The sequence below is a fragment of the Malaya genurostris genome, chromosome 2 (genome assembly GCF_030247185.1).
Source record: "Malaya genurostris strain Urasoe2022 chromosome 2, Malgen_1.1, whole genome shotgun sequence".
In the NCBI taxonomy this organism is placed as follows: Eukaryota; Metazoa; Arthropoda; class Insecta; order Diptera; family Culicidae; genus Malaya; species Malaya genurostris.
In genome coordinates, this window is record NC_080571.1 from 77,928,540 (window position 1) to 77,943,750 (window position 15,211).

Here is a 15,211-nt window from a genome sequence, read left to right on the forward strand (position 1 = left end):
ACAAAAATAAATTTGTCATTTCAACCAACAGCAGAAAAATATTTTGCTTGATATGAGTGTTGCACCCAAAACAGTGTCGATCGTGATGATAACTGCAAGTACATGCTAAATGAGCAATTTTCACACGCAGTTTCTATTCTAGTCTATATATCTGTTTTCTGTGATAGTATGCTCCACCAGTTTAAACTATTGCTATAACCATGACCATAGTAATTTCAACATTTACATTGAAGGGAAGGCACGGTAAAATCTACTGTTTTCGATTCAGTTTTTCAAAGAAGGAGGTACCTTTCAAAAGTAATCAAGTCGAGTTTGTTTTTCTTTCCTACGAATAGATGCTTCAAAGTCCTTTAATATTGCCCAGAAATTTTCAATTTGCTAAAATCTAAATCTTATTCATACAAAGAACTATAAAGGGCGAAACTTTCATTTCACTTGTTTTCGTAAGTTTCACCCTCCGTGTTCCATGCCAATAAACAGTGCGTTACTACAAGTGCTAGAAAGAAGAGGCGAAACTATTACCTCTACATTAATTTAGATAGATTCCAAGCTTTTCACTATTGGAAATAATAAATGAAACGATAAAATCATCCGTCGATTTTTCTTAATCGCAAAATCAGCCTATTTCTTGGAAAATGCTTGAGGACGTAACTTCATTATTCACACAGGAAACATAGTATTAAACAAAACGGAAAAGGGCTAAACTCTTTATATGTTAATTTATTCAGTGAATACAGAAGAAAAATGAAAAATCTGCATACCTTTCAAAGATAAACCGTGCTTTCAAGAACGTTAAACCGACGACACGACCAGGCTCTCCGAAGAACGATCAGAATAAAATGTGATCGTGAGCGATTTACCGTCAGTTACCAGAAATATTGCGAGCCCTTGATAATGATAAAAAAAATGTTCTTGGGCAACACTGTTTAAGTTTCTACGAACCTAGGAGTCCCACAATAAATAAATAAACCATTTGGAGAAGTTCTATAAATTTAAATTTTGTTTCATCAGCGCAAAATTTAATAAAATCTTATTAATTATTCTGAATAAATACCCAATTTAAGGACAATAAATCGACGAAAAATGCTATTGCCATTAGAGAAAAAATATTTCAACTGAAAAAACGAAATAGTATGAAGAAAAGGATTGATAATTAAGATCGTTTGATTGTGAAAGTTGTACGTTAATCATGACTGGCGACTTTACCATTTCTAAAAGACAAAGGTTAAACAAATAGTTGAGCGGTTGAATCGGATGATTAGTAATATTTGAAACTGTCGAATTCACTACCAGGTTTTAGTCAACTCCTTACTGCATGGATTTCTTACTGGGGTATATAACAGTGTCGTATTAAAATATTTATAGCAAGCTCCATTTATAAATTTATAGCTAAACTATTTATAACAGTTTATTCAAGAAATAAACCTATACTGCCCTATAGAAAATTCTGTATAAGTGCATGTTACCGTGCCAATGTCATTGCTACACCGCGTGATTGGATTGTGTGATAAACATAAACATTTGGTCTATAATCCGCATTTAGCACCTCAGCTCATAAACTTACTCCCGAGGAAACAGAAGAAAACGATGACCGAAACTAAATCGTTTAGCGTAGATGCCGTTTGGAGTGATTTAGCAAACATTAAAGCCGACCCACCGAAAATGCGGAACATCTGCGAGCAATGCGGGTATGTTCAAAATGAAAAATCTACTTCACGTTCCTCTTAACCGTTTACGTCATTTTAGAAGACCGGTGCCGGTTTGTTGGTGCTCTTCCCTTCCCGCTAACCCGATGAATCCCACAAGTCGAATAGTACTGCTTCAACATCCGGCAGAAGAAAAACGTAGCCTACGGACGGCACCGATGCTGTCACTCGGATTGGCTGCCGGGAAATGTCTGATCTATAAAGGTCGGTAGCTTATTGATATCGTTTGTTCCGTCTAATAGTACGGTGATTATGATTGGTTTAAAAAAACAAGCTTCACGGTGTTTTTCGTCCATCCCAACAAGGCAATTTGAAACGATTCGGTGAGATTTTGTCTCATGCTTTTCTGTCTGTTCTAAAACCAAACACTTGTTATGATACACAACATTCTGGCATGGCTCAAAGGCTAGGTACTGTTTTGTGACACCATTTACATTGGGAATCGTTTCTGCTTCTGAATTCGATAACGTTGTAAATTTTTATCATCATTCGTTCGATCATTGCTAACCACTTTCTGTTGGTCATCGTTGTTTTCATTAAACAGGCAAAAAGTTCCCTAAATTCGACGCCGAGTTGGAATCGATTCTGACCGACAAGAAATCTCTCTTGCTTTTCCCTAGTGCGGCATCGATTCCTATCGAACAGCTCGATCACAGCGATGGACCCTTCAATTTAGTGCTGATCGATGGCACTTGGCCACAGGCCAAAGCAATCTACACCAGCTCGACGCTTTTGCACGGGATGCGTCAGGTCAAACTGGTTAGTAGCGGCAATAGTAACTACCTGATCCGAACCCAGCCGACCGACGGTTGCCTTAGCACGCTGGAAACGGCCATCGAAGCACTAAGCATCCTGGAACGGGACGATTCGTACCGGGAACAGCTGTTGCGACCACTGAACATGCTGTGTCAGTTCCAGCTTGACAACGGTGCTGTGACACACCAGTCCAAAGAGTTCCTCATCAAGCACAACCAATACCCGAAACTGATCGGGCGAAGACTAAACAAACTACTCCGAAACGCGGACAATTTGAAGGAAACGAAAAATCCTAACGGACACAGGGACGAAGAAAGACATTAATGTTACGTTTTAAGTTTTTATTGTTTATTATCTCTTCATATATGTGTAATAACATAAAATATAGATTGAATAATGTACTGTTTATACGATATATACATTTACACTACAATTTTCATTGCTGTAAATAAATCTATTGAAGGAAAAATAGGCGGATGCTTTCACTTATAGTATTTTTTCCGAATCAGCAACAATAAGGTTTCTGTTTTTATATTTTTTTTGTAATCGTAATTTTCAATCAAAACAATATTCTATATAACATGTTCAACGAGTGTTTGTTTTTCTATCAGATCATATGAGTTCCAGCGCATAACTGTTGCAGTTATTCATTACAATTTGTGACAAGAATAAAATACAAGCCAATCCAGGGGTGTTGGTAACAAAACTGAGCTTACAGTCTACGTAAGTTCATTACTTTCCTTCTTATTTTATACTATATGTGTACATGCTTAAAAGTTACTTTCTCTACTTTTACATTCGAAAAAAATGTAGGCTTCGTTCATCTCTACAGCAAACGTGCTTGCCAAGCAGAGTAAGCATCATGAACTTGCCCCTGTTCCTCATCTATTTGTATGTATACAGGGTCCGGCACTCGAAGTGTAACCAATTAAAAAGGCCATAAATTCAGTTTGGAAAATTACTTTTACTTAATTCAAAGTACAAAATATGTAAAAATAATACAAAATTCAGAATCAATTCACTTTTGCTCGATATGACCACCTTTTGCCTTGACTTGATGACTTGAGAGAGCGAAGGAGTTGCTTCGTTTGGCCGAAAGCGGTCAATTTCCGAACATTGTATTTTCTGACGAGAAAATTTTTCCAATTGAGCAATTCGTAAACTCTCAAAACGATAGGGTTTACTTGACCGACCGTTCATACGAGAATTTGAGTCATCGATTGGCCACCAGGAGGCAGCACCCGCAACAGATAATGGTTAGGGGCGCTGTAACCGCAGATGGGCGCTCTCCAATCGTTTTCATCGAGCCTGGCGTCAAGGTAAATGCGACATATTCACCCCGATTCTGCAATCCGACGGATTTGTGATACGAACGAATCTACACTTTCGTTCGAGTTCGAATTTTGCATTCTTCATTCCGTTCGACTTGTATGATTTGATCGACTCTCGTTCGGGAACACTTAAAATTTCGAACACTAACCATCAAAGCTGTCAACACTACTTACACGTTCTATATTATTTATATTATTCATTTCTTGGTAAACGAAACTGTCACACTTGTATAAACAAATTAGAACGATTCTAAACCGAACAGAAGTAATACGTACGCAAGTCGATCGAGTAATGTTCGAAAATTGAACAACTCGAACGAATGATATTCGAGTTCATACCAACCTCGAACGGAATGCAGAATGGAAATTGTACATTCGATCGAAATATTTCGAATCGATCGACGAACAGAATAGGGGTGATTATCGGGAAAGTATTCTGGAGGTTGCTTTGAAGCCGTGGGCAGACAAACATTTCGGTGGCAGACCATGGACGTTTCAGCAGGACTCGGCACCGTCTCACAAAGCTCGAGTGAACCAAGAATGGCTGAAAAACAACGTTCCGAACTTCATCACGTCCACACAATGGCTCTCGAATTCACCAGATGCGAATCCAATGGATTATTCTCTTTGGGCCATTTTGGAGAGCAAAGTCCGAACTAAAAGATACACCAGTCTCGAGGCGCTGAAAAAAGTTATTGTCCGCGAGTGGGCCAAAATACCTGCAAGTCACATTCGGCAAAACGAAGCAACTCCTTCGCTCTCTCAAGTCATCAAGTCAAGGCAAAAGGTGGTCATATCGAGCAAAAGTGAATTGATTCTGAATTTTGTATTATTTTTACACATTTTGTACTTTGAATTAAGTAAAAGTGATTTTCCAAACTGAATTTATGGCCTTTTTAATTGGTTACACTTCGAGTGCCGGACCCTGTATAGTTGCATAAACTTGTTGTTGTGTACTTTTATTTAAATATGAGATTTGCTTATATCTTTATATCCAATTTGATTCGTTTGTAGAGCTTTTGCTCTCTTGTTTAGTTATAAGTACTAAGTACCATTTTTTTCTTCATTTTCTGTTTTCGATTCGTAGCATAGAAAAAGTTTTCGACAATTGACAAAAGAAAAATATAACAGAACTTATATTGAATGTTAATGTTTAATCGAAAAACATTGTATTTTAGATTGAATGCGAAACAAAAAACTATAAAGAAATTTTACACAAGTAACGGAAATATCATATCAGATTGATAGTTCACCGTAAAACTAAAAAAAGAGAACATCGGTTTGCTTTTTTAACTCATCTGGAATAGTCGACTCAATTTTTACTGCTTACGGCCGGAACAAGTGAATAATAAGACCATTCCGTATGGGCGAACCTAACAAAACAAAAGCGCACCAAACCCGTTACTGCTTCGAACTACGAACGGTGTAAAAATCGACCCAAGATGCAAGAAATTTTGCTTGTAACCTGAAGACGGTGAGTGAGATTTATTCAAACAGTAGTAATAGTACAATTTACATTCAGTTATTTTCTGAGAGCGATCCAGTTGAATTCGTAGCTGACAACAACTTCAAGAACAATGTTGAATGTGTAGGATCATGTCATGCGTGTGCGTGATCTTCCATCTGTCGATTATGTTCGAACAGACATGTCGCAGTGTACAGAGATTTCCATCGAAAAAGACTTCACCCTGAACAGCGTTGGTGAGATCCGCATTGACTTGATGAAATCAATTCTCTCTTATGTGACCTTCGGTCAGAAAACCAAGTTCTCATAAAAATCTAATAATAAATAATAAATACGTAATTGAAACAAAAACGTCCCCTAGCGAAAGCTAAAGCAACGGAAACGACAAAGGTGCGACCAGTGAACCAAGGTCACTCTTCTCCTTCTAAAAAGGATAATAATAAGAGACAGATATACAAGAAGAACAATATAATAGAAACATTATATAACTAACTCCACGGTGAACAACTTCAAGGTTAAAACCGGGATAAAATAAATTACAGTAAAAAAGAAATATTCCTATAGCCAAAACGTAAAAGTCATGTCCGTTACTTGACCGGAAGTTTCAAACAAAGATTGAAAAAAAATGAGTCAGCAATCAATATTTCTACTGTTCGTTAGAATACAATGGCAAAATATGCTTGTTTATTCTTAAAAACGAACAAAAATGTATGTTTGTGAATTTAAAGTGATAAAATTATTTACTTTAATCGCACACTTAAAAAAACCCTGTGATTTTACATCTTATTAGATGCACATAAATGGAGCGTCGCAGTTCACTCAAATTTACGTCGAAGAACATTTAATATTGTGTCTAAGACTCCATGACATGAAATTCATTGAAATAAAAAAAAAGAATACTGGTAGCAACCGCTGCGATTTGAACCGAGAATCATTGCATTGCAGGTACGTTTGTTTATCGACTGAGCCACAGGAGCATGCATCTGCTTGGCTGGTAAAAGGTGCATTTAAATTTATACAGTCGCACCTGCTAGCAAAACGCAAGTTACAGTCGAAACCAGTAAAATTCAAGCTCATCTAACAACAAGTCATTACAAATAAAATCTTCAGTCATTTGACAAACTAGATCTTTATGAATTACATCGTATGAGGGATTAAGTCACCTGCAAAATTCATTTTTTTTTTAAATGTGGAAATCATAATAAATTCCGAATAAATTCCAACTCCAGTGCAACAACCGATTCCGAATAGACCACCATTTTCGAGATGAGGGAATGAGCAATGAATTCTTACTCGACTGCATGATTTTTCAGTACTCGATCGGTTCAGTGCTAGAATTTTCGCCTGAGTTGGGTGCTCGATCGACCCGATTGACAGTGACACTATAAATGTCATTGAACAATCGCTCATTTTATGAATGTGGTAGTGTAAAAAGTAGGCGACTTACGCCATTTAACTACACTCCAGCTAGAGGAATGGATAATGCTGACTAAGGTAGAATTTCAATAGTTAATGCTGGAATTCTAAGAAAAACTGGTTATTCACTAGTTCTGTATATCCGAAAAACTTGAAGATTTAAAGTTTATATATGCAGTTATATAATGTTTTTAATTAAAAATAAACTAAAACAAAATCGAGAAGGAATAAAAAGAAAACGAATTGACAATTCAGCCAGCATCTTTTCACTCAATTCCGACAGATTTCCGAATCAATCGATTGTAGACGAAATTTATTCGGAATCGGTTGTTGCACTAGAGTCGGAATTCAATATGATTTCCACATGGAATTTCGATTGAAAATTTCTCGCCCATTCGGAATTTATTTGGAATTCATTCTGATAATGTAGGAAAGTAAAATCTGAAACCGGTTGGTTTGGAATTATATCGGAATTGAGTGAGAAGATATGGACTGAATTGTCAATTAGTTTTCTTCTTATTCTTAACCGATTTTGCACGGTTTTTGTGCTGATTTTCAGTTTATTTAAAAATAAAAAAAATGTATAACTGAAAATATAAATTTAAATCTTCAAGTTTCTCGAATATACAGAACTAGTAAATAACCATTTCTTGTTAGAATTGCAACATAAACAGTTGAAATTCACTGGGAATTAACAAAAAGGGCCTATCTCAGTCAGCATCATTCATTCCTCTAGCTGGAGTGTAGTGAAATGGCGTAAGTCGCTCAACTTTTACACTACCTAATACATTCATAAAATGAGCGGAAATTCAATGACATTTATAATATCACTGTCAATCGGGTTGATCGAGGAATAGATTCAAAATTTATTGCTCATTCCGTCATTTCGATAATGTGGGCATTAGTTAGTGCCGTCCATTCCTCTAGCTCCCAGATAACTCGTGTTTCATTTAGTGTTTCTTGGTTTTTTATTCGGTATATTTTATCCATTATGTACCAACATGTTTAGAGCACAAAATCCTAAAAATCGAAATAAAATTCCAATGTCTCGATTAATTACTTTACTTTACTTTTATTATGTTGTTACGATTATTCATTCTGACCGATTCATTTTCAAGTTTCCGAAGTGTTCGCAGATACTAGTCAAAATTTACAGGCTTCTCAAACTACCTTTTCAAATTTTTTGTTCGTTAAAAATACAGAATAAATTACATTTACTCCAGTGAATTTCACGTGTGCAGATTTTTTAAAGCCGTACTGCAGATAGTTCAAAATTTGACAGGGCTTTCTGTCAATGCTACCGATTATTTATCAGACAAACTGAGTAATGAATTTCATAGTCCCATTTCAAAAGGGCCTGTTTCTCTTTGTTTACATTTTCTTCCTCGATTAACAGGATTGATTTCATATTTCTCGGTTGATTTTTCAAAAGGGCGTATAAGCAAGTGACAGTTTCTCTTTGTTTACTTTCTCTTCTATTGATTACCAAGCGGTTTCCACGTTTATCTCTCAACTTTTTGCATGAAATGATACCCGACACTTTCGACATTCAAACAGAATAGTGATATCAAAGAAAATCTTTTTAATCACATCACAATAATCGAAAGAGAGAGTGATTAAAGAGAAACTGTCACTTTGAGATTTGATATCCTACTCTTCGCATAACGTTCAAGTTAAACAACAAGCTTTCGATTTATGTTGGAAACTTTCCATAAATTTCGGCAATAGCACCGTAATAATCAAAAGAGAAAGTAAACAAAGAGAGGCTCTCATTTGCAGCTAGGTCCCTTTATCGTGAGGCTATAGAATTCTTGACAGTAGCAATACAAAATTTCATTGAATTTTCGCTCTTTTTTTTCTTTTCTTCCTTTTGGCACAGACCTAGTCGATCCATATAGCATTTTCGCTCTTATTATGGCAGTGTTAGTGTAAAAGTCAGGTGACTTTTACACTAACACAGCCATTATATTACATTCAATTTCCTTCCAAAAGAAAACAATACATCGAATTGATAACTCAGTAATTAATTTTACTTACTCAATTCCGACAGTTTTTCGCATAAATCGGTAGAATGAAATTTTTTCGCCCGTTAGAACTGATTCAGAATTAATTCCGAAATGGAAACTTAAAATGGCAACCACCAGACCTCGCTTATGAGGAATAATCAGATTTCTTCGCAAACAACCTGCTATTCCCGACTAATAATTTCGTCTAGCACATTTATCTCAGTAATTATCCTGCAAGATAATAATGGCAGAATCCTTTTTCTGTTTCAATTGTTATTCTTTCAATTGAAATTCTGTGCGTAGAACAACTGCACGAAACTTGTGATTGCGTCAGTCAGGCAACTTACGTAATTTTATTACAGTTCATCTAGAGGGATGAACAACGCTAACGGATTCCATTTTACGGGGAAACCAAAACAAAATTTGTTCGAATGTAAATAGATGATGCGTTTATTCTTAATGGTATCAACGACGAGCCTCGGAAATTCTATTTCCTTGATATCAGGTTGAGTTTTCTATTAGGCTTTTTAAGCCATGTTTCGACAATACTGATGATTCTCCGAATGTCTTGTTGCATGATTTGCGACCCACACAATTAAAGTTATCTGGTCAGTGGATAATGTCATGGCTATATTTTTTTAACGGCCGCTTGTCAAATCAGCTGTCACTTTGACATTGCTTAGCGGTGATGTCCACGTGGTGATAACAATCAGCGATGATATTCCGTATCTGGTTTTGTAAATAGTTTTGCAACATAAGCTGGATATTTTGGAAAAAATATTTTCTTTGAATTCTTTACTTAAGCGTAAAACGAATAATCGTCCCTGTCATACAGTCAGCCTATATATAAACCGTTTAACGTTTGTATTGAATGGACTCCAATATTGGTTTTGAATGTAATGACAAATAGATCTCATTAGTAAAGATTATTTCTCTTCTATATCTATTCTTATTGATAAGCTTATTGGTATGTTTTTAGCAACCTTTCAACTATGAAGTTCAATAGACAGCACTTCTATTACTAGTTTCTACATGAGTATCAGCAACTTTTCATTTTGTTGTAATACATTTTGAAGCCCACTGTATTTTTTTTTTCTACATATCTTACAACATCTACACTCATTCAAGCGTTACAAATTCTGTGGGCGTGTTGGTGTATGAAAGTCTAAGTAATTTTATCATTTGCAACTAGTAGTTTGTATACATCCGGAGATGCGTTGTCACTATTGATATTTAGCGCTTACTAATGCATAAGCGTGAATCAAATATCGAAAACTGTAATTTATCCTTCCGAGTGGTTAGTGCATTCAGTGTTTCAAAAAATTTTTCACGATAGGTGAACCATTCTCTTGGAACACTGATCCTCTTATCACATTTATCACCATTTTCAGAAAATATCTGCCATCTTTCATTCACGACAGGCTACACTTCTGCGTCACTAGCAATTTGACATGAAATGCGGTAGACTGAAATATTACAAAAAATAATACGATCGGTCAACACATTTGTGTGTTTCTATTCACTCTTCATTGAGTATAAGTAGGTAACCTTTCATTTTCCTGAAATGGTTGAAGTTTTCCGTTTATAGACTTGCACATCCCTGATTAATATTGATTTATGTGCATACCTTTTGTTTTTTTATATTTAATATATGTTGAGTGTGCTTTCTGATTTTCCATAATTCTACTGTAGTTGTTTCAGAACAATAGTCAAAGAGGGGTTTGATTGCAGATTAGTTATTAGATGATAAATGTTCTATACCTGTTTGCTTGATATAGGTGTACATTTTAAATCCTTTACTTCTATATTTTGAACCTGCTGTAGCTTTATTCGTTACTTGATACCAGTCATTTATTTATAAATTTTATCAATTTGCATTTGGTTTCGTAAAATAACTGTCATTGTACGAATGTTTTGAACTGATTAACTACGGAAATCAGAATACTGTTGGCTATTAGTATTTAATCGAATAAATTTCACACGAATACTCCCAAATTATTGGACCAAATCGAAAGTCTGTCTTATCCTGTATGAAATAATTAAACTGAATACTACTACTAAGGAATCAGGTCACAAAAGGTGAGCACGAGTAACCAAACATGTTTAATTTCGTAAAATGTCCAACTGATCACGTTACAAAAGATAACCCACGAACTTATCGAAATCTTCCAGAACCCTCGCCTCACTCTCGCAGTTTGTGCCAATCGGCAATCTGTCGACGGGGCGAGTTGCACACCTCTTTCCAGTGATTCAGTGCCGAGCCGGTACTTCGCGGTCCTCCAAGTTCCAGCCTACCAATGACTTCGTTTTTCGTTACCCGGTCCCAATCGAGCAGCATCAGTTCGAGCGAAACGCCCTCCAGACTGGCTCCGGTTCCCTCCGTGGATGGAATATCGAACGCGAAGCTTTCGTTAAATACCGGACTGAGAGTCCTCTTCTTGACGTGTGTTTTCTTCTTCGCGATTCGCTGTCCATTGTACAGGAGATAGATCTTGACGTACGGGTCGGCCAGTCCCGTTACATCCATTCGCGGTAAGTTGCGAGCCTTCAGCAAGACCACGGTTAGCCTCGCGGCAGCCGGTTGCCAGCAGAGTGATATCAACAATTCGCCACGTCCTTGGGCACGGATTTTCAAGCTTCGCGGTTGAATCTCCCGACTGAGGGCAACCTGCTGATTTTCAATCTGCTGCAGATCGATTCCACTCAGAGGACATACTACTTCGCCAATCACGTCATCTCGGCTGTAGCGATCGAAGCTGAGCACGACAAAGTGCAACGACATACCAGTTAGTTCGTTCAGAGTTAAACCGTAGAATGTAAAGTCTTCGTCATAAACCGGATTACGTGTATTGCGAACCACTCTGTGGAATGAAAAGAGAATACGTTAGAACGTTTTTTATTAGATTATGTTAGAAATGGACAGTATTTTTGTTACTGTATGCTATGCTTGTACCCACAATCGGTTTAGCGTTCTCATCCCACCCACCCATTATTGATTGCATCTGAGCATCGGTTGTTAATAATATGTGAACGTTATTTTGCCATGAAATTAAGCTGAAAATTCACGCAATATAAAAAATGTTAAATAACATGGTTATATGCTTGTGGAGGCAAGTTTATGATATTATGGTTAAACTGTTCAATTACAGAATATAAAAATTAAACATTTGAAAGATCGTGACGTAATACCATGTTTACATTAGCGCTGATATCACTTGATATACCTACCCAAAATCAACTAAAGTGCATCTCCCCAATTTTGGGTAACGAGTGATGACCTCAAAATTTAGGTAAATGTAAGTTTAGTACAAGTGTTAACAAAGCATGCTACCCATTTTTACCGATCAACAAGTTTGAGTAGATAACGACCTAATCAAAATAATGATGTTTAATGTATATCCGTATATCACTTGATGTCAGCGCTAATGTGAACATACTATAACATATAAACTCTACTAGTAACAGACGTACGGAGGTACAAGCCATAAATCTGGCAACTCTTGAAAATGTCAGTGTCAACCAGCGCTGCTAACTATACCGATTTATCGGTATAAATACCGATTTTTGTATTCGATACAGGAATACAGATATGCTCTCTTAAAATACCTATAATTCATTCGATTTTCATACAGATGAATACCGATTTTCAGTTTTTGTGTTTAGTTTTATAGGGTTAAACCATAGATTTTTTTTTTTGTTCACAAAACCAGTCCTCTCAGAATATATTTTTCGAAATAGATATTGTACAGATTGATTTTTCTGCCAAATACAGATTTCTGAAAAAAACTAGTTGGCTGCTCTGGTATCGACGCCATTAGACTCTTTTGTTTTCTGTATGTAGTGAATATACAAGCGAAGTGACTACAGCTGTCATCGTCTTCGGTGCTCATATGACCAGTACGAAATTTTGCAATCCGCTTATGAATTGTTGCTTCGCCCGGTGCAGAGTCTGGATAACACTCATCAAGCCATTTTTTGGTATCAGCGGCTCTTTTTTTCATCAAAAAGTAGTGTTTCATCAACACACGACATTCCTTTTTTTCCATTTTTTTCACAATAACAAAAGTAGCTTCACTCAAAATGCAATATCTCACAAACTAATAATCAGACAGCTGTCAAATTTATACACGTATCTGTTGAAGGTTGGGACTAACTGAAAATGGTATGGATTTAATTCTAGTGGCGCCCTCTCATAGAAACGATACGAACTTTTCAGCCGATCTGTTATGTACTAATCGCATCTAAACTAAATTATCTAGACTTTGTCACGGTAGATTTATGATACAAGCCTTCAAAGCCGAGATATTCGTTGAACAATTAGAGGTATGCATTTCCGAGCGTTCCAATTTTCAGCAGTTCTTCAGTCAGAAAAAATACAACACGATCGCTAAGCTCAATGAATCATTCTGAAAATTTCACAGAATATTCTAAACTAAGTTCCGAAGACATTGTCAGGTGGGTGTTTCTATATTCTGCACTGTTTCCAAGAAAATTCAATTTGAAACGGAAAAAAAGCAAAGAACCTACCACTTTACGGTACTATCCTCAGTCCTTAAAGAAACTGAAGACAAATATTAAAATTTTACAAATTTTCCACTAAGTGACTCGATAAGTGGAAAAATTTCGTGAAAGATATCGTAAAACTCAGTTCATTTTCTATCAGCTTTGGAGCTATATATGTTTTGGCTTCAGGAAACCAAAATTGATGTAAAATCAGTAATGTAACAACTTGAATGTTTTGGTCCAAATGACGGCAAGTTCTAAAGTTGTGTATTAAATCGAACCGCACGTTTGTTCGTTAGGAATGACACTGACTTATGTCGCTTTCGCTTGATGCAAAACCTAACCCAGTTTTACTCTAACTGCTGTCATAAATAAATCTACATCTAGATTTCCCAGTGTAATAGTAATGTAGTTGAGCAACCCGTGACACCAAAAGCGCCGTCTGGTGTAGAATGGATGCTCTTAAAATGCATGTACAAAGTTGCCTGCGCATTTAACACAACCACAGTAGCATAAATCAAATAAACATAGATTTTTCATTGTACGGTGACACTGACAGCGCTTCTAGTGAGAAACGGGTGTACTTTTTTCCATTAGCTACAGTGGTTGTGTTAAGAGCGCAGGCAACTTTGTACATGCATTTTAGGAGTATCTATTCTACACCAGACGGCGCTTTTGGTGTCACGGGTTGTTCAACTACAGTACTATTACAATGGGGACTCTAGGTTGTTTTTTTCTTTATGACAGTAGCTAATGGAAAAATTTACATCCGTTTCCCACTAGAGGTGTTGTCAGTGTCTTCGTACAGTGAGAAATCTATGTTTACTTGGTTTATGTTGCAAGCCGTTTGCTTAAAGCTAGTTTCAAACCTAGATTCAACGTAGTGGAACTGAAAATGGAGTAAGTTTTGACTTTGGTTTTTATACCAGGTTTGCTCAAACCCCCGTTGCTAAGTGCGAACCCAACACAGTTTCGTGAAAATTGTTTGCTGGGTGAAACTATCCTGGGGCAGTTTCAGTTTTCTTGAACGAAAACGATATTAAAATGTTTCTTTAAGGAACAAGACTCTTTGCTAGCGTATGAGTAATGTCAACAATGTGTGCGTAAAAACAAATTCCGGCGCTTCTTTTCCTGATTTTAATCAACAAATCTTCCATATGGTTGAACAATAAACCAATCAGTTCATTCTGCTTAAAATAGCAATACAACAAAAGCGAAAATTTTAGTCTAGAACTCTTCCGTTTTCCTTGGAACTGCTCGAGAAAAATTATTTCAGTTTCAGCTTACTTCTACCAACACATTTGATTAGCAACAAACACATTTCCATATGGATTTCCTCTTGCAGAAATTTTTCCGATATAAAGATTTACGTACCTTCTACAAGTAAACTCTCGAAATAGGAACCTTTAATTTAACACGCGAAAGGCGATGGATATGGAATGTTGTCGTGAAACTATTTATTTTTCCAGAAAACTGCTTTTGTAACAGAAAATATTTAGTTTTGTTTATTTTGTTCTATCACAAATGCATTGAAGCAGTGTTGCTAACTTTTTTATTAGGGAAAGTAAATCTAAATTCATAAAATATAAGCAATTTTCCACCAAACGTTGGTGAAAAATTGATCAAAACTGATATTTCATCCAAAATGTCAGGCTTAACATTCATTTGAGAATAAATTATTGCTAAAAAAGAATGTTTGAAACTCAATCGTGCAAGCCACTTTGATAAACTCGTTGCACTGCATATATGAATACATAGATCTATGACATACGTACCAAAAAAAAATGTACGTAATACACAAATTACCAACACAAGTTAACTTGGTTTACTCTTGATCCTTAAAACAGACAGCTGTAGTCACTTCACCTGCAGTGGACGTCCAAAAGAGGCTGTTACCGATGAAAACGTGAAAAAAATCCACAAAATGATTTTCAATGACCGTAAAGTGAAGTTGATCGAGATAGCTCACACCCTAAAGATATCAAAGGAACGTGTTGGACATATTATTCGCGAATATTTGGATATGAG

The 15,211-nt window shown here is 36.3% G+C and overlaps 2 protein-coding genes across 4 annotated transcripts in view; one reads left to right on the top strand and one right to left on the bottom strand.

The window, feature by feature from the left end:
• The first annotated feature begins 1,483 nt into the window (after positions 1–1,483).
• LOC131432622 (tRNA-uridine aminocarboxypropyltransferase 2) lies at positions 1,484–2,822 on the top strand. 2 transcript variants are annotated; one of them, XM_058599008.1, is made up of 3 exons: positions 1,484–1,688; positions 1,747–1,910; positions 2,251–2,822. In XM_058599008.1, exons 1-3 carry the CDS (start codon positions 1,588–1,590, stop codon positions 2,784–2,786), a joined length of 801 nt encoding a protein of 266 aa, XP_058454991.1. In that variant the 5' UTR covers positions 1,484–1,587; the 3' UTR covers positions 2,787–2,822. The 2 variants fall into 2 exon arrangements, with proteins under 2 accessions (XP_058454991.1, XP_058454992.1); XM_058599009.1 differs by having other exon boundaries at positions 1,750–1,910.
• Positions 2,823–2,988: 166 nt separating this feature from the next.
• Positions 2,989–15,211, bottom strand: part of LOC131432621 (synaptotagmin-4) — a 64,916-nt gene continuing 52,693 nt past the window's right edge. For both annotated transcript variants that reach the window (XM_058599007.1, XM_058599006.1), the window contains exon 3: positions 2,989–11,541. In XM_058599007.1, coding sequence (XP_058454990.1) covers positions 10,863–11,541 — 679 coding nt within the window. In that variant the 3' untranslated portion in view covers positions 2,989–10,862. The remainder of the gene's footprint in view (positions 11,542–15,211) is intronic.

Coding starts and splice junctions, on each gene's coding strand:
- LOC131432622 (XM_058599008.1), top strand. CDS start 1,588: ATGACCGAAACTAAATCGTTTAGCGTAGATGCCGTTTGGAGTGATTTA. Junction 1,689..1,746: donor AACATCTGCGAGCAATGCGG/GTATGTTCAAAA, acceptor ACGTCATTTTAG/AAGACCGGTGCCGGTTTGTT. Junction 1,911..2,250: donor GAAATGTCTGATCTATAAAG/GTCGGTAGCTTA, acceptor TTCATTAAACAG/GCAAAAAGTTCCCTAAATTC.